Source organism: Haliotis rufescens, unplaced genomic scaffold (genome assembly GCF_023055435.1).
Source record: "Haliotis rufescens isolate VD_foot unplaced genomic scaffold, xgHalRufe1.0.p SCAF_117, whole genome shotgun sequence".
NCBI lineage: Eukaryota > Metazoa > Mollusca > Gastropoda > Lepetellida > Haliotidae > Haliotis > Haliotis rufescens.
This window is the reverse complement of record NW_025963799.1, coordinates 347,676-373,867: the sequence shown is the minus strand read 5'-3', so window position 1 is coordinate 373,867 and position 26,192 is coordinate 347,676. Positions and strand designations below refer to the sequence as shown.

At 42.3% G+C, this 26,192-nt stretch overlaps 1 protein-coding gene across 4 annotated transcripts in view; it reads left to right on the top strand.

The window, feature by feature from the left end:
• LOC124126622 (TELO2-interacting protein 1 homolog) overlaps positions 1-25,945 on the top strand; it is a 112,481-nt gene extending 86,536 nt beyond the window's left edge. For all 4 annotated transcript variants that reach the window (XM_048393197.1, XM_048393199.1, XM_048393195.1 and 1 more), the window contains 4 exons: positions 19,744-19,831; positions 21,921-22,001; positions 25,223-25,345; positions 25,840-25,945. In XM_048393197.1, coding sequence (XP_048249154.1) covers positions 19,744-19,831; positions 21,921-22,001; positions 25,223-25,345; positions 25,840-25,944 — 397 coding nt within the window. In that variant the 3' untranslated portion in view covers position 25,945. The remainder of the gene's footprint in view (positions 1-19,743; positions 19,832-21,920; positions 22,002-25,222; positions 25,346-25,839) is intronic.
• The last annotated feature ends 247 nt before the right edge of the window (positions 25,946-26,192 follow it).

The window sequence follows — 26,192 nt, the reverse complement described above, 5'->3', positions numbered from 1 at the left end:
AATAATGGCCAATGACAGACTGGTATATTGATAATACGTTCCACGGGAGACTGTGATGGGAGGATGCAGCATGTCATAGTCGCTTCACCTGGAGCTGTAGATGTAGATTTACAGCTCTAGACAATGACAATAGACACATCTACTGCTCTAGACAATGACAATAGACACATCTATTGCTCCAGACAATGACAATAGATACATTTACAGCTCTAGACAATGACCATAGACACATCTACTGCTCTAGACAATGACAATAGACACATCTACAGCTCTAATCAATGACAATAGACACATCTACTGCTCTAGACAATGACAATTGTAGATGTGTCTATTGTCATTGTCTAGAGCAGTAGATGTGTCTATTGTCATTGTCTAGAGCTGTAAATGGATCTATTGTCATTGTTTAGAGCTGTAGATGTGTATATTGTCATTGTCTAGAGCAGTAGATGTGTCTATTGTCATTGATTAGAGCTGTAGATCTGTCTATTGTCATTGTCTAGAGCAGTAGATGTGTCTATTGTCATTGTCTAGAGCTGTAGATGTGTCTATTGTCATTGTTTAGAGCTGTAGATGTGTCTATTGTCATTGTTTACAGCTGTAGATGTGTCTATTGTCATTGTTTAGAGCTGTAGATGTGTCTATTGTCATTGTCTAGAGCAGTAGATGTGTCTATGGTCATTGTCTAGAGCAGTAGATGTGTATATTGTCATTGTCTAGAGCAGTAGATGTGTCTATGGTCATTGTCTAGAGCTGTAAATGTATCTATTGTCATTGTCTGGAGCAGTAGATGTGTCTATTGTCATTGTCTAGAGCTGTAGATGTGTCTATGGTCATTGTCTAGAGCTGTAAATGTGCCTGTTGTCCATTGTCTAGAGCAGTAGATGTGTCTATGGTCATTGTCTAGAGCTGTAAATGTGCCAGTTGTCCATTGTCTAGAGCTGTAGATGTGTCTATGGTCATTGTCTAGAGCTGTAAATGTGCCTGTTGTCCATTGTCTAGAGCAGTAGATGTGTCTATGGTCATTGTCTAGACAGTAGATGTGTCTATTGTCATTGTCTAGAGCTTTAAATGTATCTATTGTCATTGTCTAGAGCAGTAGATGTGTCTATGGTCATTGTCTAGAGCTGTAAATGTATCTATTGTCATTGTCTGGAGCAGTAGATGTGTCTATGGTCATTGTCTAGAGCTGTAAATGTATCTATTGTCATTGTCTGGAGCAGTAGATGTGTCTATTGTCATTGTCTAGAGCAGTAGATGTGTCTATTGTCATTGTCTAGAGCAGTAGATGTGTCTATTGTCATTGTCTAGAGCTGTAAATGTATCTATTGTCATTGTTTAGAGCTGTAGATGTGTCTATTGTCATTGATTAGAGATGTAGATGTGTCTATTGTCATTGTCTAGAGCAGTAGATGTGTCTATTGTCATTGTCTAGAGCAGTAGATGTGTCTATTGTCATTGTTTAGAGCTGTAGATGTGTCTATTGTCATTGTTTAGAGCTGTAGATGTGTCTATTGTCATTGTCTAGAGCAGTAGATGTGTCTATTGTCATTGTCTGGAGCAGTAGATGTGTATATTGTCATTGTCTAGAGCTGTAAATGTATCTATTGTCATTGTTTAGAGCTGTAGATGTGTATAATTGTCATTGTCTAGAGCAGTAGATGTGTCTATTGTCATTGATTAGAGCTGTAGATGTGTCTATTGTCATTGTCTAGAGCAGTAGATGTGTCTATTGTCATTGTCTAGAGCAGTAGATGTGTCTATTGTCATTGTTTAGAGCTGTAGATGTGTCTATTGTCATTGTTTAGAGCTGTAGATGTGTCTATTGTCATTGTCTAGAGCAGTAGATGTGTCTATTGTCATTGTCTGGAGCAGTAGATGTGTATATTGTCATTGTCTAGAGCTGTAAATGTATCTATTGTCATTGTCTAGAGCAGTAGATGTGTCTATTGTCATTGTCTGGAGCTGTAGATGTGTCTATTGTCCATTGTCTGGAGCTGTAGATATATCTATTGTCCATCGTCTTGATCAGTAGATGTGTCTATTGTCCATCGTCTAGAGCTTTAGATGTGTCTATTGTCCATCGTCTTGATCAGTAGATGTGTCTATTGTCCATCGTCTAGAGCTTTAGATGTGTCTATTGTCCATTGTCAGGAGCTGTAGATGTGTCTCTTGTCCATTGTCTAGAGCAGTAGATGTGTGTGTATTCTCCATTGTCAAGAGCAGTAGATGTGTGTATATTCTCCATTGTCTAGAGCAGTAGATGTGTGTGTATTCTCCATTGTCAAGAGCAGTAGATGTGTGTATATTCTCCATTGTCTAGAGCAGTAGATGTGTGTATATTCTCCATTAAGAGTGAAACAATACACTGATATTTTGATGCATGGTGATACTTGACCCACGATACCATACACGATACACATGGCCCTTTTTATCGATGCGCCACAATGAGGAATGCAAATCTCAAGTACTGTGTTCCCTAGCTTTTGCACCCTTCAATAAACTGCTAACTTGGTTATAGCGCGCAGTAACGCATGGCTCCCAAAACTTACTTACATTTTTAATAAGCTCAGATTGTAAAACACGACACTGACACGATGTTTTTCCCCGTCTCAAAAAACATTATCAGCTGATCACCGCGAGCATGTAACACCAGAAATACCAGTCAACAAATCCCAACAGAAGTACGCCATTCAATACCATTATTATACTATCTGGTAATTAAAACATATTCATTGTGTATCTGGACTTGTGTTTGTTATATATTTTATTTATTTTATTCAAAATTTCATTTAATATTGTTTTCATTAATTTAGATGAAATCGTGTGTGAAGTTATTTACAGCAGAGACCATACAACATTATGGTCTCTATTATATGGTCTCTGTTTACAGCAACCAGGTTAGATTACCGCCATTGATGCCTTGAAACGAACTTTAGTTGCTAAAGAATGGATACATATATTATAAATACAATACTTTGACTTGTTTAAAGTCATATTTGTGGCAATTTGGCTAATATGTGTCAACATAATGTTTTCGCAATCGAAATACATGTAGCCTGGGAAGTCCCTACGGTGACTGGTCAAATTGTTCCATATGTAAAAATATCCTGCAATAGCAATCACCAGTACAAAAATGCTACGCTTGTGGTTCTTATAATTTTAAATATATACATAGTAAAATCTGCAACTAAAGTAACACCATATTGGAATGTGTTATACCTGATAAAACAATTATTTCAGGTACAATTTCTTTGACCATTGCATCCAAATTCTTAGAAATTGTATCATTGGGTACTTTTTAACTGAATCACACAGATTGGGAGAAAACGTGAGTACAGCTGATAGCTATTTAGGGCTTAGTAATCTTATTCTCTACATATAAATTAATGCATACGATAGCAGGAAATACAATGTTAATGGTAAATCATTGTGTCTGGTGATGTTTTGTTATTTCATATTTTTATTGACCAAGTTTGTTATACCTGTTTGTTCTCCAGAATCTGCTGAAGGGATATGATGTGTTTTTTTAAAGCACATAACACTCGATAAATATCTTTTTACACACTGAATCATAAACAACTACTATTCTAATCTTTTTTTCAAACTCTGTAACGTACATCGTAGATCGTGTTAGGTAGGCAGGGCATGTACTGACGTAGAGGGCATTACTGTCCCAAAATGTTGACATTTTTTTTTTTCTGAAAAAGAACCTAAGGTTGAATTATTCATACACTGAAGTACATTGATATTTTCTTGTGTTTGAACTTGTTTTGAAGGAAAGTTACAGAATGTTCCACTTTGAAGCTCAACAACTTCAGTAGACTTGTTTTTATAAAATCATTTTGACTGTTCCAAAATCCTGAAAGGTCCAATCATAACATACTTGAGTTGAGTTGAGTTGGGTTTAACACCGCTTTTAACAATATTCCAGTCATCTCACTGTGTGTCAGCTTAATGTGTGAGGTAAGCCTGAAGTGATGCAGGTCTCAGACGTTTACCACTTTGGTGAAACCCACGAGCACGGGTATGGTGCCGACAAACCTAGAAACATAATCGGAGCGAACCGGGATTCGAACCCACAATCATAGGTTTCTGGTGTGCCCAAGGGACGCAACTCTGCACAGCGAATCGCGGGGGCCCTAGACGACTGGGCCACCCGTGCCCCTGACATGCTTGAAGTCTTGAAACTTAATAAATGATGGAGTACTGGAGTACTGTTATGTTTTTTTTTATCATTGCGTATCAAGATACGTATCGTATCATGCCCAGAATATCAAGATACGTATCGTATTGTGACCTCCCTCTATCATTGCAGCCCTATTCTCCATTGTCGGGGGCAGTTGATGTGTGTATATGTTCCATTGTCTAGAGTAGTAGATCTGTCTATGATCCTTGGGCAATAGAGAGTGCTGCCGAGTTAGGTCCACATTCTTGTGGGTGTCAGCAGCACCTACAACACCTGATATTGCCATGACCCTGTATGGTGTATGTGTGTTCCTTTATGTAGGTGCTTCAAGTGCTGAACAGAATCCATCAGAAGCTAACACTAATGATTTCAAACGCCCCAAACCATTGTTGATGTCCTGCAAATACCTCTGTTAACATTGTTGATGTCATGCAAATACCTCTGTTAACATATTGTTGATGTCATGCAAGTACCTCTGTTAACATATTGTTGATGTCCTGCAAATACCTCTGTTAACATATTGTTGATGTCATGCAAATACCTCTGTTAACATATTGTTGATTTCATGCAAATACCTCTGTTAACATATTGTTTATGTCATCCAAATACCTCTGTTAACATATTGTTGATGTCATGCAAATACCTCTGTTAACATATTGTTGATGTCATGCAAATAACTCTGTTAACATATTGTTGATTTCATGCAAATACCTCTGTTAACATATTGTTGATGTCATGCAAATACCTCTGTTAACATATTGTTTATGTCATCCAAATACCTCTGTTAACATATTGTTGATTTCATGCAAATACCTCTGTTAACATATTGTTAAGGCTGTTTGTTTCTCCACATGGTTTTCTATACTACCAGAAATTACAAAGTGTTGACAATGAAATGATGCAAACAGTTGTGAATCCTATTTATTTAACAAAACTCTTCCACTCGTGAAGTCCACACACTGGTTTCTACCTTCCACGTCACACACATACTGATGTAATAATGTCCATTGTCCCCGAACACCAACAGTTGTACAGGATGGCAGTGATCAGTAGAGTACAGTGGTCATAGCAACAGTAAGTGATAATGATGTATCTTCACCTAGAGGCGTCAGTGGGCAGTAGAGTACAGTGGTGATAGCAACAGTAAGTGATAATGATGTATCTTCACCTAGAGGCGTCAGTGGGCAGTAGAATACAGTGGTCATAGCAAAAGTAAGTGATAATGATGTATCTTCACCTAGAGGCGTCAGTGGGCAGTAGAATACAGTGGTGATAGCAAAAGTAAGTGATAATGATGTATCTTCACCTAGAGGCGTCAGTGGTCAGTAGAATACAGTGGTCATAGCAAAAGTAAGTGATAATGATGTATCTTCACCTAGAGGCGTCAGTGGTCAGTAGAATACAGTGGTCATAGCAAAAGTAAGTGATAATGATGTATCTTCACCTAGAGGCGTCAGTGGGCAGTAGAATACAGTGGTCATAGCAAAAGTAAGTGATAATGATGTATCTTCACCTAGAGGCGTCAGTGGTCAGTAGAATACAGTGGTCATAGCAAAAGTAAGTGATAATGATGTATCTTCACCTAGAGGCGTCAGTGGGCAGTAGAATACAGTGGTGATAGCAAAAGTAAGTGATAATGATGTATCTTCACCTAGAGGCGTCAGTGGGCAGTAGAATACAGTGGTGATAGCAACAGTAAGTGATAATGATGTATCTTCACCTAGAGGCGTCAATTGGGCAGTAGAGTACAGTGGTCATAGCAAAAGTAAGTGATAATGATGTATCTTCACCTAGAGGCGTCAGTGGGCAGTAGAATACAGTGGTCATAGCAAAAGTAAGTGATAATGATGTATCTTCACCTAGAGGCGTCAGTGGTCAGTAGAATACAGTGGTGATAGCAAAAGTAAGTGATAATGATGTATCTTCACCTAGAGGCGTCAGTGGGCAGTAGAATACAGTGGTCATAGCAAAAGTAAGTGATAATGATGTATCTTCACCTAGAGGCGTCAGTGGTCAGTAGAATACAGTGGTCATAGCAAAAGTAAGTGATAATGATGTATCTTCACCTAGAGGCGTCAGTGGGCAGTAGAGTACAGTGGTCATAGCAAAAGTAAGTGATAATGATGTATCTTCACCTAGAGGCGTCAGTGGTCAGTAGAATACAGTGGTCATAGCAAAAGTAAGTGATAATGATGTATCTTCACCTAGAGGCGTCAGTGGGCAGTAGAATACAGTGGTCATAGCAAAAGTAAGTGATAATGATGTATCTTCACCTAGAGGCGTCAGTGGGCAGTAGAATACAGTGGTCATAGCAAAAGTAAGTGATAATGATGTATCTTCACCTAGAGGCGTCAGTGGGCAGTAGAGTACAGTGGTCATAGCAAAAGTAAGTGATAATGATGTATCTTCACCTAGAGGCGTCAGTGGGCAGTGGGGTACAGTGGTGATAGCAAAAGTAAGTGATAATGATGTATCTTCACCTAGAGGCGTCAGTGGGCAGTAGAATACAGTGGTCATAGCAAAAGTAAGTGATAATGATGTATCTTCACCTAGAGGCGTCAGTGGGCAGTAGAGTACAGTGGTCATAGCAAAAGTAAGTGATAATGATGTATCTTCACCTAGAGGCGTCAGTGGGCAGTAGAATACAGTGGTCATAGCAAAAGTAAGTGATAATGATGTATCTTCACCTAGAGGCGTCAGTGGGCAGTAGAGTACAGTGGTCATAGCAAAAGTAAGTGATAATGATGTATCTTCACCTAGAGGCGTCAGTGGGCAGTAGAATACAGTGGTCATAGCAAAAGTAAGTGATGATGATGTATCTTCACCTAGAGGCGTCAGTGGGCAGTAGAATACAGTGGTCATAGCAAAAGTAAGTGATAATGATGTATCTTCACCTAGAGGCGTCAGTGGGCAGTAGAGTACAGTGGTCATAGCAAAAGTAAGTGATAATGATGTATCTTCACCTAGAGGCGTCAGTGGGCAGTAGAATACAGTGGTCATAGCAAAAGTAAGTGATAATGATGTATCTTCACCTAGAGGCGTCAGTGGGCAGTAGAATACAGTGGTCATAGCAAAAGTAAGTGATGATGATGTATCTTCACCTAGAGGCGTCAGTGGGCAGTAGAATACAGGGGTCATAGCAAAAGTAAGTGATGATGATGTATCTTCACCTAGAGGCGTCAGTGGGCAGTAGAATACAGTGGTCATAGCAAAAGTAAGTGATAATGATGTATCTTCACCTAGAGGCGTCAGTGGTCAGTAGAGTACAGTGGTCATAGCAAAAGTAAGTGATGATGATGTATCTTCACCTAGAGGCGTCAGTGGGCAGTGGAATACAGTGGTGATAGCAAAAGTAAGTGATAATGATGTATCTTCACCTAGAGGCGTCAGTGGTCAGTAGAGTACAGTGGTCATAGCAAAAGTAAGTGATGATGATGTATCTTCACCTAGAGGCGTCAGTGGAATACAGTGGTGATAGCAAAAGTAAGTGATAATGATGTATCTTCACCTAGAGGCGTCAGTGGGCAGTAGAATACAGTGGTCATACCAAAAGTAAGTGATAATGATGTATCTTCACCTAGAGGCGTCAGTGGGCAGTAGAATACAGTGGTCATAGCAACAGTAAGTGATAATGATGTATCTTCACCTAGAGGCGTCAGTGGGCAGTAGAGTACAGTGGTGATAGCAACAGTAAGTGATAATGATGTATCTTCACCTAGAGGCGTCAGTGGGCAGTAGAATACAGTGGTCATAGCAAAAGTAAGTGATAATGATGTATCTTCACCTAGAGGCGTCAGTGGGCAGTAGAATACAGTGGTGATAGCAAAAGTAAGTGATAATGATGTATCTTCACCTAGAGGCGTCAGTGGGCAGTAGAGTACAGTGGTGATAGCAAAAGTAAGTGATAATGATGTATCTTCACCTAGAGGCGTCAGTGGTCAGTAGAATACAGTGGTGATAGCAAAAGTAAGTGATAATGATGTATCTTCACCTAGAGGCGTCAGTGGGCAGTAGAATACAGTGGTCATAGCAAAAGTAAGTGATAATGATGTATCTTCACCTAGAGGCGTCAGTGGGCAGTAGAATACAGTGGTCATAGCAAAAGTAAGTGATAATGATGTATCTTCACCTAGAGGCGTCAGTGGGCAGTAGAATACAGTGGTGATAGCAAAAGTAAGTGATAATGATGTATCTTCACCTAGAGGCGTCAGTGGGCAGTAGAATACAGTGGTGATAGCAACAGTAAGTGATAATGATGTATCTTCACCTAGAGGCGTCAGTGGGCAGTAGAGTACAGTGGTCATAGCAAAAGTAAGTGATAATGATGTATCTTCACCTAGAGGCGTCAGTGGTCAGTAGAATACAGTGGTCATAGCAAAAGTAAGTGATAATGATGTATCTTCACCTAGAGGCGTCAGTGGTCAGTAGAATACAGTGGTGATAGCAAAAGTAAGTGATAATGATGTATCTTCACCTAGAGGCGTCAGTGGGCAGTAGAATACAGTGGTCATAGCAAAAGTAAGTGATAATGATGTATCTTCACCTAGAGGCGTCAGTGGGCAGTAGAATACAGTGGTCATAGCAACAGTAAGTGATAATGATGTATCTTCACCTAGAGGCGTCAGTGGGCAGTAGAGTACAGTGGTCATAGCAAAAGTAAGTGATAATGATGTATCTTCACCTAGAGGCGTCAGTGGTCAGTAGAATACAGTGGTCATAGCAAAAGTAAGTGATAATGATGTATCTTCACCTAGAGGCGTCAGTGGGCAGTAGAATACAGTGGTCATAGCAAAAGTAAGTGATAATGATGTATCTTCACCTAGAGGCGTCAGTGGGCAGTAGAATACAGTGGTCATAGCAAAAGTAAGTGATAATGATGTATCTTCACCTAGAGGCGTCAGTGGGCAGTAGAATACAGTGGTGATAGCAAAAGTAAGTGATAATGATGTATCTTCACCTAGAGGCGTCAGTGGGCAGTAGAATACAGTGGTGATAGCAAAAGTAAGTGATAATGATGTATCTTCACCTAGAGGCGTCAGTGGGCAGTAGAATACAGTGGTGATAGCAAAAGTAAGTGATGATGATGTATCTTCACCTAGAGGCGTCAGTGGGCAGTAGAGTACAGTGGTGATAGCAAAAGTAAGTGATGATGATGTATCTTCACCTAGAGGCGTCAGTGGTCAGTAGAATACAGTGGTCATAGCAAAAGTAAGTGATAATGATGTATCTTCACCTAGAGGCGTCAGTGGGCAGTAGAGTACAGTGGTCATAGCAAAAGTAAGTGATAATGATGTATCTTCACCTAGAGGCGTCAGTGGGCAGTGGGGTACAGTGGTGATAGCAAAAGTAAGTGATAATGATGTATCTTCACCTAGAGGCGTCAGTGGGCAGTAGAATACAGTGGTCATAGCAAAAGTAAGTGATAATGATGTATCTTCACCTAGAGGCGTCAGTGGGCAGTAGAGTACAGTGGTGATAGCAAAAGTAAGTGATAATGATGTATCTTCACCTAGAGGCGTCAGTGGGCAGTAGAATACAGTGGTGATAGCAAAAGTAAGTGATAATGATGTATCTTCACCTAGAGGCGTCAGTGGGCAGTAGAGTACAGTGGTCATAGCAAAAGTAAGTGATAATGATGTATCTTCACCTAGAGGCGTCAGTGGGCAGTAGAATACAGTGGTGATAGCAAAAGTAAGTGATAATGATGTATCTTCACCTAGAGGCGTCAGTGGGCAGTAGAATACAGTGGTCATAGCAAAAGTAAGTGATAATGATGTATCTTCACCTAGAGGCGTCAGTGGGCAGTAGAATACAGTGGTCATAGCAAAAGTAAGTGATAATGATGTATCTTCACCTAGAGGCGTCAGTGGGCAGTAGAGTACAGTGGTCATAGCAAAAGTAAGTGATGATGATGTATCTTCACCTAGAGGCGTCAGTGGGCAGTAGAGTACAGTGGTCATAGCAAAAGTAAGTGATAATGATGTATCTTCACCTAGAGGCGTCAGTGGGCAGTAGAATACAGTGGTCATAGCAAAAGTAAGTGATGATGATGTATCTTCACCTAGAGGCGTCAGTGGGCAGTAGAATACAGTGGTCATAGCAAAAGTAAGTGATAATGATGTATCTTCACCTAGAGGCGTCAGTGGGCAGTAGAGTACAGTGGTCATAGCAAAAGTAAGTGATAATGATGTATCTTCACCTAGAGGCGTCAGTGGGCAGTAGAATACAGTGGTCATAGCAAAAGTAAGTGATAATGATGTATCTTCACCTAGAGGCGTCAGTGGGCAGTAGAATACAGTGGTCATAGCAAACGTAAGTGATGATGATGTATCTTCACCTAGAGGCGTCAGTGGGCAGTAGAATACAGGGGTCATAGCAAAAGTAAGTGATGATGATGTATCTTCACCTAGAGGCGTCAGTGGGCAGTAGAATACAGTGGTCATAGCAAAAGTAAGTGATAATGATGTATCTTCACCTAGAGGCGTCAGTGGTCAGTAGAGTACAGTGGTCATAGCAAAAGTAAGTGATGATGATGTATCTTCACCTAGAGGCGTCAGTGGGCAGTGGAATACAGTGGTGATAGCAAAAGTAAGTGATAATGATGTATCTTCACCTAGAGGCGTCAGTGGTCAGTAGAGTACAGTGGTCATAGCAAAAGTAAGTGATGATGATGTATCTTCACCTAGAGGCGTCAGTGGAATACAGTGGTGATAGCAAAAGTAAGTGATAATGATGTATCTTCACCTAGAGGCATCAGTGGTCAGTAGAATACAGTGGTCATAGCAAAAGTAAGTGATAATGATGTATCTTCACCTAGAGGCGTCAGTGGGCAGTAGAATACAGTGGTGATAGCAAAAGTAAGTGATAATGATGTATCTTCACCTAGAGGCGTCAGTGGGCAGTAGAATACAGTGGTGATAGCAACAGTAAGTGATAATGATGTATCTTCACCTAGAGGCGTCAGTGGTCAGTAGAGTACAGTGGTGATAGCAAAAGTAAGTGATAATGATGTATCTTCACCTAGAGGCGTCAGTGGGCAGTAGAATACAGTGGTCATAGCAAAAGTAAGTGATAATGATGTATCTTCACCTAGAGGCGTCAGTGGGCAGTAGAATACAGTGGTCATAGCAAAAGTAAGTGATAATGATGTATCTTCACCTAGAGGCGTCAGTGGGCAGTAGAGTACAGGGGTCATAGCAAAAGTAAGTGATAATGATGTATCTTCACCTAGAGGCGTCAGTGGGCAGTAGAATACAGTGGTCATAGCAAAAGTAAGTGATAATGATGTATCTTCACCTAGAGGCGTCAGTGGGCAGTAGAATACAGTGGTCATAGCAAAAGTAAGTGATAATGATGTATCTTCACCTAGAGGCGTCAGTGGGCAGTAGAATACAGGGGTCATAGCAAAAGTAAGTGATAATGATGTATCTTCACCTAGAGGCGTCAGTGGGCAGTAGAATACAGTGGTCATAGCAAAAGTAAGTGATAATGATGTATCTTCACCTAGAGGCGTCAGTGGTCAGTAGAATACAGTGGTGATAGCAAAAGTAAGTGATAATGATGTATCTTCACCTAGAGGCGTCAGTGGGCAGTAGAATACAGTGGTCATAGCAAAAGTAAGTGATAATGATGTATCTTCACCTAGAGGCGTCAGTGGGCAGTAGAATACAGTGGTCATAGCAAAAGTAAGTGATAATGATGTATCTTCACCTAGAGGCGTCAGTGGGCAGTAGAATACAGTGGTCATAGCAAAAGTAAGTGATAATGATGTATCTTCACCTAGAGGCGTCAGTGGTCAGTAGAATACAGTGGTCATAGCAAAAGTAAGTGATAATGATGTATCTTCACCTAGAGGCGTCAGTGGGCAGTAGAATACAGTGGTCATAGCAAAAGTAAGTGATAATGATGTATCTTCACCTAGAGGCGTCAGTGGGCAGTAGAATACAGTGGTCATAGCAAAAGTAAGTGATAATGATGTATCTTCACCTAGAGGCGTCAGTGGGCAGTAGAATACAGTGGTCATAGCAAAAGTAAGTGATAATGATGTATCTTCACCTAGAGGCGTCAGTGGGCAGTAGAATACAGTGGTCATAGCAAAAGTAAGTGATAATGATGTATCTTCACCTAGAGGCGTCAGTGGTCAGTAGAATACAGTGGTGATAGCAAAAGTAAGTGATAATGATGTATCTTCACCTAGAGGCGTCAGTGGGCAGTAGAATACAGTGGTCATAGCAAAAGTAAGTGATAATGATGTATCTTCACCTAGAGGCGTCAGTGGTCAGTAGAATACAGTGGTCATAGCAAAAGTAAGTGATAATGATGTATCTTCACCTAGAGGCGTCAGTGGGCAGTAGAGTACAGTGGTCATAGCAAAAGTAAGTGATAATGATGTATCTTCACCTAGAGGCGTCAGTGGTCAGTAGAATACAGTGGTCATAGCAAAAGTAAGTGATAATGATGTATCTTCACCTAGAGGCGTCAGTGGGCAGTAGAATACAGTGGTCATAGCAAAAGTAAGTGATAATGATGTATCTTCACCTAGAGGCGTCAGTGGGCAGTAGAATACAGTGGTCATAGCAAAAGTAAGTGATAATGATGTATCTTCACCTAGAGGCGTCAGTGGGCAGTAGAGTACAGTGGTCATAGCAAAAGTAAGTGATAATGATGTATCTTCACCTAGAGGCGTCAGTGGGCAGTGGGGTACAGTGGTGATAGCAAAAGTAAGTGATAATGATGTATCTTCACCTAGAGGCGTCAGTGGGCAGTAGAATACAGTGGTCATAGCAAAAGTAAGTGATAATGATGTATCTTCACCTAGAGGCGTCAGTGGGCAGTAGAGTACAGTGGTCATAGCAAAAGTAAGTGATAATGATGTATCTTCACCTAGAGGCGTCAGTGGGCAGTAGAATACAGTGGTCATAGCAAAAGTAAGTGATAATGATGTATCTTCACCTAGAGGCGTCAGTGGGCAGTAGAGTACAGTGGTCATAGCAAAAGTAAGTGATAATGATGTATCTTCACCTAGAGGCGTCAGTGGGCAGTAGAATACAGTGGTCATAGCAAAAGTAAGTGATGATGATGTATCTTCACCTAGAGGCGTCAGTGGGCAGTAGAATACAGTGGTCATAGCAAAAGTAAGTGATAATGATGTATCTTCACCTAGAGGCGTCAGTGGGCAGTAGAGTACAGTGGTCATAGCAAAAGTAAGTGATAATGATGTATCTTCACCTAGAGGCGTCAGTGGGCAGTAGAATACAGTGGTCATAGCAAAAGTAAGTGATAATGATGTATCTTCACCTAGAGGCGTCAGTGGGCAGTAGAATACAGTGGTCATAGCAAAAGTAAGTGATGATGATGTATCTTCACCTAGAGGCGTCAGTGGGCAGTAGAATACAGGGGTCATAGCAAAAGTAAGTGATGATGATGTATCTTCACCTAGAGGCGTCAGTGGGCAGTAGAATACAGTGGTCATAGCAAAAGTAAGTGATAATGATGTATCTTCACCTAGAGGCGTCAGTGGTCAGTAGAGTACAGTGGTCATAGCAAAAGTAAGTGATGATGATGTATCTTCACCTAGAGGCGTCAGTGGGCAGTGGAATACAGTGGTGATAGCAAAAGTAAGTGATAATGATGTATCTTCACCTAGAGGCGTCAGTGGTCAGTAGAGTACAGTGGTCATAGCAAAAGTAAGTGATGATGATGTATCTTCACCTAGAGGCGTCAGTGGAATACAGTGGTGATAGCAAAAGTAAGTGATAATGATGTATCTTCACCTAGAGGCGTCAGTGGGCAGTAGAATACAGTGGTCATACCAAAAGTAAGTGATAATGATGTATCTTCACCTAGAGGCGTCAGTGGGCAGTAGAATACAGTGGTCATAGCAACAGTAAGTGATAATGATGTATCTTCACCTAGAGGCGTCAGTGGGCAGTAGAGTACAGTGGTGATAGCAACAGTAAGTGATAATGATGTATCTTCACCTAGAGGCGTCAGTGGGCAGTAGAATACAGTGGTCATAGCAAAAGTAAGTGATAATGATGTATCTTCACCTAGAGGCGTCAGTGGGCAGTAGAATACAGTGGTGATAGCAAAAGTAAGTGATAATGATGTATCTTCACCTAGAGGCGTCAGTGGGCAGTAGAGTACAGTGGTGATAGCAAAAGTAAGTGATAATGATGTATCTTCACCTAGAGGCGTCAGTGGTCAGTAGAATACAGTGGTGATAGCAAAAGTAAGTGATAATGATGTATCTTCACCTAGAGGCGTCAGTGGGCAGTAGAATACAGTGGTCATAGCAAAAGTAAGTGATAATGATGTATCTTCACCTAGAGGCGTCAGTGGGCAGTAGAATACAGTGGTCATAGCAAAAGTAAGTGATAATGATGTATCTTCACCTAGAGGCGTCAGTGGGCAGTAGAATACAGTGGTGATAGCAAAAGTAAGTGATAATGATGTATCTTCACCTAGAGGCGTCAGTGGGCAGTAGAATACAGTGGTGATAGCAACAGTAAGTGATAATGATGTATCTTCACCTAGAGGCGTCAGTGGGCAGTAGAGTACAGTGGTCATAGCAAAAGTAAGTGATAATGATGTATCTTCACCTAGAGGCGTCAGTGGTCAGTAGAATACAGTGGTCATAGCAAAAGTAAGTGATAATGATGTATCTTCACCTAGAGGCGTCAGTGGTCAGTAGAATACAGTGGTGATAGCAAAAGTAAGTGATAATGATGTATCTTCACCTAGAGGCGTCAGTGGGCAGTAGAATACAGTGGTCATAGCAAAAGTAAGTGATAATGATGTATCTTCACCTAGAGGCGTCAGTGGGCAGTAGAATACAGTGGTCATAGCAACAGTAAGTGATAATGATGTATCTTCACCTAGAGGCGTCAGTGGGCAGTAGAGTACAGTGGTCATAGCAAAAGTAAGTGATAATGATGTATCTTCACCTAGAGGCGTCAGTGGTCAGTAGAATACAGTGGTCATAGCAAAAGTAAGTGATAATGATGTATCTTCACCTAGAGGCGTCAGTGGGCAGTAGAATACAGTGGTCATAGCAAAAGTAAGTGATAATGATGTATCTTCACCTAGAGGCGTCAGTGGGCAGTAGAATACAGTGGTCATAGCAAAAGTAAGTGATAATGATGTATCTTCACCTAGAGGCGTCAGTGGGCAGTAGAATACAGTGGTGATAGCAAAAGTAAGTGATAATGATGTATCTTCACCTAGAGGCGTCAGTGGGCAGTAGAATACAGTGGTGATAGCAAAAGTAAGTGATAATGATGTATCTTCACCTAGAGGCGTCAGTGGGCAGTAGAATACAGTGGTGATAGCAAAAGTAAGTGATGATGATGTATCTTCACCTAGAGGCGTCAGTGGGCAGTAGAGTACAGTGGTGATAGCAAAAGTAAGTGATGATGATGTATCTTCACCTAGAGGCGTCAGTGGTCAGTAGAATACAGTGGTCATAGCAAAAGTAAGTGATAATGATGTATCTTCACCTAGAGGCGTCAGTGGGCAGTAGAGTACAGTGGTCATAGCAAAAGTAAGTGATAATGATGTATCTTCACCTAGAGGCGTCAGTGGGCAGTGGGGTACAGTGGTGATAGCAAAAGTAAGTGATAATGATGTATCTTCACCTAGAGGCGTCAGTGGGCAGTAGAATACAGTGGTCATAGCAAAAGTAAGTGATAATGATGTATCTTCACCTAGAGGCGTCAGTGGGCAGTAGAGTACAGTGGTGATAGCAAAAGTAAGTGATAATGATGTATCTTCACCTAGAGGCGTCAGTGGGCAGTAGAATACAGTGGTGATAGCAAAAGTAAGTGATAATGATGTATCTTCACCTAGAGGCGTCAGTGGGCAGTAGAGTACAGTGGTCATAGCAAAAGTAAGTGATAATGATGTATCTTCACCTAGAGGCGTCAGTGGGCAGTAGAATACAGTGGTGATAGCAAAAGTAAGTGATAATGATGTATCTTCACCTAGAGGCGTCAGTGGGCAGTAGAATACAGTGGTCATAGCAAAAGTAAGTGATAATGATGTATCTTCACCTAGAGGCGTCAGTGGGCAGTAGAATACAGTGGTCATAGCAAAAGTAAGTGATAATGATGTATCTTCACCTAGAGGCGTCAGTGGGCAGTAGAGTACAGTGGTGATAGCAAAAGTAAGTGATGATGATGTATCTTCACCTAGAGGCGTCAGTGGGCAGTAGAGTACAGTGGTCATAGCAAAAGTAAGTGATAATGATGTATCTTCACCTAGAGGCGTCAGTGGGCAGTAGAATACAGTGGTCATAGCAAAAGTAAGTGATGATGATGTATCTTCACCTAGAGGCGTCAGTGGGCAGTAGAATACAGTGGTCATAGCAAAAGTAAGTGATAATGATGTATCTTCACCTAGAGGCGTCAGTGGGCAGTAGAGTACAGTGGTCATAGCAAAAGTAAGTGATAATGATGTATCTTCACCTAGAGGCGTCAGTGGGCAGTAGAATACAGTGGTCATAGCAAAAGTAAGTGATAATGATGTATCTTCACCTAGAGGCGTCAGTGGGCAGTAGAATACAGTGGTCATAGCAAACGTAAGTGATGATGATGTATCTTCACCTAGAGGCGTCAGTGGGCAGTAGAATACAGGGGTCATAGCAAAAGTAAGTGATGATGATGTATCTTCACCTAGAGGCGTCAGTGGGCAGTAGAATACAGTGGTCATAGCAAAAGTAAGTGATAATGATGTATCTTCACCTAGAGGCGTCAGTGGTCAGTAGAGTACAGTGGTCATAGCAAAAGTAAGTGATGATGATGTATCTTCACCTAGAGGCGTCAGTGGGCAGTGGAATACAGTGGTGATAGCAAAAGTAAGTGATAATGATGTATCTTCACCTAGAGGCGTCAGTGGTCAGTAGAGTACAGTGGTCATAGCAAAAGTAAGTGATGATGATGTATCTTCACCTAGAGGCGTCAGTGGAATACAGTGGTGATAGCAAAAGTAAGTGATAATGATGTATCTTCACCTAGAGGCATCAGTGGTCAGTAGAATACAGTGGTCATAGCAAAAGTAAGTGATAATGATGTATCTTCACCTAGAGGCGTCAGTGGGCAGTAGAATACAGTGGTGATAGCAAAAGTAAGTGATAATGATGTATCTTCACCTAGAGGCGTCAGTGGGCAGTAGAATACAGTGGTGATAGCAACAGTAAGTGATAATGATGTATCTTCACCTAGAGGCGTCAGTGGTCAGTAGAGTACAGTGGTGATAGCAAAAGTAAGTGATAATGATGTATCTTCACCTAGAGGCGTCAGTGGGCAGTAGAATACAGTGGTCATAGCAAAAGTAAGTGATAATGATGTATCTTCACCTAGAGGCGTCAGTGGGCAGTAGAATACAGTGGTCATAGCAAAAGTAAGTGATAATGATGTATCTTCACCTAGAGGCGTCAGTGGGCAGTAGAGTACAGGGGTCATAGCAAAAGTAAGTGATAATGATGTATCTTCACCTAGAGGCGTCAGTGGGCAGTAGAATACAGTGGTCATAGCAAAAGTAAGTGATAATGATGTATCTTCACCTAGAGGCGTCAGTGGGCAGTAGAATACAGTGGTCATAGCAAAAGTAAGTGATAATGATGTATCTTCACCTAGAGGCGTCAGTGGGCAGTAGAATACAGGGGTCATAGCAAAAGTAAGTGATAATGATGTATCTTCACCTAGAGGCGTCAGTGGGCAGTAGAATACAGTGGTCATAGCAAAAGTAAGTGATAATGATGTATCTTCACCTAGAGGCGTCAGTGGTCAGTAGAATACAGTGGTGATAGCAAAAGTAAGTGATAATGATGTATCTTCACCTAGAGGCGTCAGTGGGCAGTAGAATACAGTGGTCATAGCAAAAGTAAGTGATAATGATGTATCTTCACCTAGAGGCGTCAGTGGGCAGTAGAATACAGTGGTCATAGCAAAAGTAAGTGATAATGATGTATCTTCACCTAGAGGCGTCAGTGGGCAGTAGAATACAGTGGTCATAGCAAAAGTAAGTGATAATGATGTATCTTCACCTAGAGGCGTCAGTGGTCAGTAGAATACAGTGGTCATAGCAAAAGTAAGTGATAATGATGTATCTTCACCTAGAGGCGTCAGTGGGCAGTAGAATACAGTGGTCATAGCAAAAGTAAGTGATAATGATGTATCTTCACCTAGAGGCGTCAGTGGGCAGTAGAATACAGTGGTCATAGCAAAAGTAAGTGATAATGATGTATCTTCACCTAGAGGCGTCAGTGGGCAGTAGAATACAGTGGTCATAGCAAAAGTAAGTGATAATGATGTATCTTCACCTAGAGGCGTCAGTGGGCAGTAGAATACAGGGGTCATAGCAAAAGTAAGTGATAATGATGTATCTTCACCTAGAGGCGTCAGTGGGCAGTAGAATACAGTGGTCATAGCAAAAGTAAGTGATAATGATGTATCTTCACCTAGAGGCATCAGTGGGCAGTAGAATACAGGGGTGATAGCAAAAGTAAGTGATAATGATGTATCTTCACCTAGAGGCGTCAGTGGGCAGTAGAGTACAGTGGTCATAGCAAAAGTAAGTGATAATGATGTATCTTCACCTAGAGGCGTCAGTGGGCAGTAGAATACAGTGGTGATAGCAAAAGTAAGTGATAATGATGTATCTTCACCTAGAGGCGTCAGTGGTCAGTAGAATACAGTGGTGATAGCAAAAGTAAGTGATAATGATGTATCTTCACCTAGAGGCGTCAGTGGGCAGTAGAGTACAGTGGTGATAGCAAAAGTAAGTGATAATGATGTATCTTCACCTAGAGGCGTCAGTGGTCAGTAGAATACAGTGGTCATAGCAAAAGTAAGTGATAATGATGTATCTTCAACTAGAGGCGTCAGTGGGCAGTAGAGTACAGTGGTCATAGCAAAAGTAAGTGATAATGATGTATCTTCACCTAGAGGCGTCAGTGGGCAGTAGAATACAGTGGTCATAGCAAAAGTAAGTGATAATGATGTATCTTCACCTAGAGGCGTCAGTGGGCAGTAGAATACAGTGGTCATAGCAAAAGTAAGTAAGTGATAATGATGTATCTTCACCTAGAGGCGTCAGTGGGCAGTAGAATACAGTGGTCATAGCAAAAGTAAGTGATAATGATGTATCTTCACCTAGAGGCGTCAGTGGTCAAAACTTCCGAGATGGGCTAGGCAGAGAATCAGGGAAGATGAGTGAGCTTCACATGAAAGCTGGTTCTGATGTGATCAAATGTGTGAGATGCATAAACACGCTCTTGTCTCCTTATATACAACCTAACAAGTTACTGGAAATTTCAACACAGTGCCCTCACCAGTTTAGCGGCACAAGAACATTCCACATGTTTCTATAACATACTGTCACCATCCGAGGTATACCGGACCAGAAGTTTTACACACCATACAAGCATCTAAGTATAGTAACTTCCTGCTGACTGATCACTGCCCTAACACAATTCAATCTCAACAGAAACAATGTAGCACAGTTACAATCATTCGATACATGCTGGTTCCACAGTTGACAATCAGGTTGTTGTGTAGTTGCAGTTCCGCCCAGGCGTACCAGTACACCTTGTGTTACAAGCTGCAGCTCTCCTGCCTCACACACCTCGGACCCATCTGTCACGAGGTAGGTGGTCCAGCCTGAACCCATCTGTCACGAGGTAGGTGATCCAGCCTGAACCCATCTCTCAGTGGGTAGGTGATCCAGTCTGGACCCATCAGTCAGGAGGTAGGTGATCCAGTCTGGACCCATCTGTCAGGAGGTAGGTGATCCAGTCGGGACCCATCTGTCAGGAGGTAGGTGGTCCAATCTGGACCCATCTGTCAGGAGGTAGGTGATCCAGTCTGGACCCATCTGCCAGGAGGTAGGTGATCCAGTCTGGAACCATCTGTCAGGAGGGAGGTGATCCAGTCTGGACCCATCTGTCAAGAGGCAGGTGATCCAGTCTGGACCCATCTGCCAGGAGGTAGGTGATCCAGTCTGGACCGATCTGCCAGGAGGTAGGTGGTCCAGTCTGGACCCATCTGTCAGGAGGGAGGTCTTTCAGTCTGGACCCATCTGTCAGGAGGGAGGTAATCCAGTCTGGACCCATCTGCCAGGAGGTAGGTGGTCCAGCCTGAACCCATCTGTCAGGAGGTAGGTAATCCAGTCTAGACCCATCTGTCAGGAGGTAGGTGATCCAGTCTAGACCCATCTGCCAGGAGGTAGGTGATCCAGTCTAGACCCATCTGTCAGGAGGTAGGTGATCCAGTCTGGAGCCCTCTGTCAGGAGGTAGGTGATCCAGTCTGGAACCATCTGTCAGGAGGGAGGTTATCCAGTCTGGACCCATCTGTCAGGAGGTAGGTGGTCCAGCCTGAACCCATCTGTCAGGAGGGAGGTGATCCAGTCTGGAACCACCTGTCAGGAGGTAGGTGATCCAGTCTGGACCCATCTGTCAGGAGGTAGGTAATCCAGTCTGGACCCATCTGTCAGGAGGTAGGTAATCCAGTCTGGACCCATCTGTCAGGAGGGAGGTCATCCAGCCTGAACCCATCTGTCAGGAGGTAGGTGATCCAGTCTGGACCCATCTGTCAGGAGGTAGGTAATCCATTCTGGACCCATCTGTCAGGAGGTAGGTGGTCCAGCCTGAACCCATCTGTCAGGAGGTAGGTAATCCAGTCTAGACCCATCTGTCAGGAGGGAGGTGGTCCAGCCTGAACCCATCTGTCAGGAGGGAGGTGGTCCAGCCTGAACCCATCTGTCAGGAGGGAGGTGATCCAGTCTGGACCCATCTGTCAGGAGGGAGGTGATCCAGTCTGGAGCCATCTGTCAGGAGGTAGGTGATCCAGTCTGGAACCATGTCAGGAGGTAGGTGGTCCAGCCTTAACCCATCTGTCAGGAGGGAGGTGATCCAGTCTGGACCCATCTGTCAGGAGGTAGGTCATCCAGTCTGGAACCATCTGTCAGGAGGTAGGCGATCCAGTCTGGACCCATCTGTCAGGAGGGAGGTGATCCAGTCTGGAGCCATCATGGTCTGATAGTGTCATGTGTGTTTTAATTGAGTACGCTACATAGCTTCATATTGTGCATAGTATGGTTTAGTGGTGTTTGGTGTATGGTTAAGGTGTGTGATATATGCTCGAATAGTGTGTGATATAGTAGAATAGTGTGTGATAAATGGTTTATTCATATGTGATATTTTGTTTATTTGTTTATGATACATTGTTTAATATTGTTTGATATATATGGTATATTTGTGTGATATATGGCTGTGATATATCGTTTTATAATGTCTGGTGTATGGTTGCATGACATGTGGTTAATTAGGTGGGTGATATTGGGTTTAACAGTGTGTGATATATGGTTTAACAGTGTGTGATATATGGGTTAACAGTGTGTGATATGTAGTTTAACAGTGTGTGATATATGGTTAACAGTGTGTGATATGTAGTATAACAGTGTGTGATTTATGGTATAACAGTGTGTGATATATGGTTTAACAGTGTGTGATATATGGTTAAACAGTGTGTGATATATGGTTTAACAGTGTGTGGTATATGGTTTAACAGTGTGTGGTATATGGTTTAACAGTGTGTGATATATGGTTTAACAATGTGTGATATATGGTTTAACAGTGTGTGATATGTAGTTTAACAGTGTGTGATTAATGGTATAACAGTATGTGATATATGGTTTAACAGTGTGTGATATATGACTTTGATGACTTGTTTGCAGGTGGAAGCCCGTGGTCTCGATCTGGTTGTGCAGGGTTGTCTCCCTTATCTAAGTGCACAACAGCCCAAACCTCTCCAGCAGGTGAGTTGGTTAGATCCCTAGGTGAGTTGGTTAGATCCCTAGGTGAGTTGTTTAGATCCCTAGGTGAGTTGGTAAGATCCCTAGGTGAGTTTATTAGATCCCCAGGTGAGTTGGTTAGATCCCCAGGTGAGTTGGTTAAATCCCTAGGTGAGTTGTTTAGATCCCTAGGTGAGTTGGTTAGATCCCCAGGTGAGTTGGTTAGATCCCTAGGTGAGTTGTTTAGATCCCTAGGTGAGTTGGTAAGATCCCTAGGTGAGTTGGTTAGATCCCCAGGTATGTTGGTAAGATCCCCAGGTGAGTTGGTAAGATCCCTAGGTGAGTTTATTAGATCCCGAGGTGAGTTGGTTAGATCCCTAGGTGAGTTGGTAAGATCCCAAGGTGAGTTGGTTAGATCCCTAGGTGAGTTGGTTAGATCCCTAGGTGAGTTGGTAAGATCCCTAGGTGATTTGGTAAGATCCCTAGGTGAGTTGGTTACATCCCCAGGTGATTTGGTAAGATCCCTAGGTGAGTTGGTTACATCCCCAGGTGAGTTGGTTAGATCCCTAGGTGAGTTGGTTAGATCCCTAGGTGAGTTGGTTAGATCCCTAGGTGAGTTGGTAAGATCCCCTGGTGTGTTGGTTAGATCCCCAGGTGTGTTGGTTAGATCCTCGGGTGAGTTGGTTAGATCCTCAGGTGAGTTGGTTAGATCCCTAGGTGAGTTGGTTAGATCCCCAGATGTGTTGGTAAGATCCCTAGGTGAGTTGGTCATATCCCCAGGTGAGTTGGTTAGATCCCTAGGTGAGTTGGTTAGATCCCTAGGTGAGTTGGTAAGATCCCCAGGTGAGTTGGTTAGATCCCCAGGTGAGTTGATTAGATCCCCAGGTGAGTTGGTTAGATCCCCAGGTCAGTTGGTTAGATCCTAGGTGAGTTGGTTAGATCCCAAGGTGAGTTGGTTAGATCCTCAGGTGAGTTGGTTAGATCCTTAGGTGAGTTGGTTACATCCTCAGATGAGTTGGTTAGATCCCCAGGTGAGTTGGTTAGATCCTTAGGGGATTTGGTTAGATCCTTAGGTGAGTTGGTTAGATCCTCAGATGAGTTGGTTAGATCCCTAGGTGAGTTGGTAAGATCCCCAGGTGAGTTGGTTAGATCCTCGGGTCAGTTGGTTAGATCATAGGTGAGTTGGTTAGATCCCAAGGTGAGTTGGTTAGATCCTCAGGTGAGTTGGTTAGATCCCCAGATGTGTTGGTAAGATCCCTAGGTGAGTTGGTAAGATCCCGAGGTGAGTTGGTTAGATCCCCAGGTGAGTTGGTTAGATCCCTAGGTGAGTTGGTAAGATCCCAAGGTGAGTTGGTTAGATCCCTAGGTGAGTTGGTTAGATCCCTAGGTGAGTTGGTAAGATCCCAAGGTGAGTTGGTTACATCCCCAGGTGAGTTGGTTAGATCCCTAGGTGAGTTGGTTACATCCCCAGGTGAGTTGGTTAGATCCCTAGGTGAGTTGGTTACATCCCTAGGTGAGTTGGTTACATCCCCAGGTGATTTGGTTAGATCCCTAGGTGAGTTGGTTAGATCCCTAGGTGAGTTGGTTACATCCCTAGGTGAGTTGGTTACATCCCCAGGTGAGTTGGTTAGATCCCTAGGTGAGTTGGTTAGATCCCTAGGTGAGTTGGTTAGATCCCTAGGTGAGTTGGTTACATCCCCAGGTGAGTTGGTTAGATCCCTAGGTGAGTTGGTTAGATCCCTAGGTGAGTTGGTTAGATCCCTAGGTGAGTTGGTAAGATCCCCTGGTGTGTTGGTTAGATCCCCAGGTGAGTTGGTTAGATCCTTGGGTGAGTTGGTTACATCCTCAGGTGAGTTGGTTAGATCCCTAGGTGAGTTGGTTAGATCCCCAGATGTGTTGGTAAGATCCCTAGGTGAGTTGGTCATATCCCCAGGTGAGTTGGTTAGATCCCTAGGTGAGTTGGTTAGATCCCTAGGTGAGTTGGTAAGATCCCCAGGTGAGTTGGTTAGATCTCCAGGTGAGTTGGTTAGATCCCCAGGTCAGTTGGTTAGATCCTAGGTGAGTTGGTTAGATCCCGAGGTGAGTTGGTTAGATCCTCAGGTGAGTTGGTTAGATCCTTAGGTGAGTTGGTAACATCCTCAGATGAGTTGGTTAGATCCCCAGGTGAGTTGGTTAGATCCTTAGGTGATTTGGTTAGATCCTTAGGTGAGTTGGTTAGATCCTCAGATGAGTTGGTTAGATCCCTAGGTGAGTTGGTAAGATCCCCAGGTGAGTTGGTTAGATCCTCGGGTCAGTTGGTTAGATCCTAGGTGAGTTGGTTAGATCCCAAGGTGAGTTGGTTAGATCCTCAGGTGAGTTGGTTAGATCCCCAGATGTGTTGGTAAGATCCCTAGGTGAGTTGGTAAGATCCCCAGGTGAGTTGGTTAGATCCTCAGGTGAGTTTGGTAGTGACCGACCATTGATATCCTGGGGTTGGGGGACCTGGGATTTTGTATCCTGGTTAGATATTTTGTCAGCTACAAAACCACACATTTATTCTTTTTAAACACTGAGGATTCTCTTTTTAAGAAAAACGCCTTGCAGCTATGTAATATTTTGTTGCAGGCAACTGCTCTTGCAGTCTGAAACATTATTATCTTTTTCAAGAATTTTCAGAGACACTTTATCTCTGGCCCCTCTCTCCCCTATCCCCAGAATGTAAATAGATCAGCTGCCAACCCTTAAAAAGAGGTTTATGTAGTAGAACAAAGCACAACCACACTTTTCTTCACAAGATGTCATTTATGCATTAGAAAATTATGGTTCTGGTGTTTCATTTTGGTGGAAGACATGTTTATTTTTTGTATGACAAAATTAAGTAAATCAAATAAATGGCTCTAAACAAGTCAGTCTGCATACTGCAATGCACATTTTATAAACAAAATCAGTGTGCACACTTAGGCAACCTCACATAGAACAAATAAACAAGTAGCAAAATGGTTTAAGTCGAGTTATCGGCCAAACTGTGTCCAAAACAGAAAAAAATCACTCAATTTTCATCATATTAACAAGTTGATCATGCTAAGAAGTCGATCGTGCTAACAAGTTGATCATGCTAACGATATATGACTAAATTGACTGAAGATATTTTTACTCTGAACTTTTCTCTTGATCAGATTTGGAAAAAGATAACCTTGATATATCAATATCCTTGTATGTTTGCATAACCATTACATATCAATGAGAAATCAATGCTTCTATTTCAGGCAAGCTTAACATGCTTTCAGCATCTCATTGACCTTGAGCCGGATGTCATATGGCTCCGACTCAGTGACCTTTACACTCCAGATGACCCTTCACCTCCAGGGTCAGAATTCAGGAAGGTCCAGGTCAGTCAGAAAAAGTGTTATGCTGTAAAGCAGGCGTATTGAAAAAGATATTTATCGTTCATCTGGCAGGTAATGATAATGGCCAGGAAAAAAGCATCACCTTTTTAATAACATTTCTACTAAAATATTTGTGTATTTCTCCAATTAGCACATTATGTTTGTTTGTTTGTTGTTTAACGCCGCACTCAGCAATATTCCAGCTATATGACGGCGGTCTGTAAATAATCCAGTCTGGACCAGACAATCCATTGATTGACATCATGAGCATCGATCCACGCAATTGGGATACGATAACATGCATCAACCAAGTCAGCAAGCCTGACCATCCCATCCCGTTAGTCGCCTCTAACGACAAGCACAGTCGCCTCTTAAGGCAAGCATAGTCGCCTCTTAAGGCAAGCATGGGTTGCTGAAGACCTATTCTACCCCGGATCTTCACGGGTCTCATTTCTCCTGTTGACACACATTATGTACAAACACAACGTATGTTTCAGTTCTTGACCCGGCCTGGTGAGCGGAACGAGTACTCGGACAACGTGGCACTGCTCCTCCCTCTCACGTCTTGTGCACATACTCTAATAAAGTCAGGACATTCGTAAACTTCTCCAGAATGTTTTTGGGGCAGTGGGGTAGCCTAGTGGTTAAAATGTTCGCTTGTAACGCTTTGTCTCACTTTGAGGGCAATATCGCCTATGATACCCGTATCAAATATACTCACACGCAAAAGAAACCGAAGTCGAGTATGCAGTATACATGTTATTTATTTTCAACAGTAAAGACAAGAAATACTAATAGGGCAAGATTGACAAAAATTTGACTGAAGACAGTTTAATGGATTTAAAGGCAG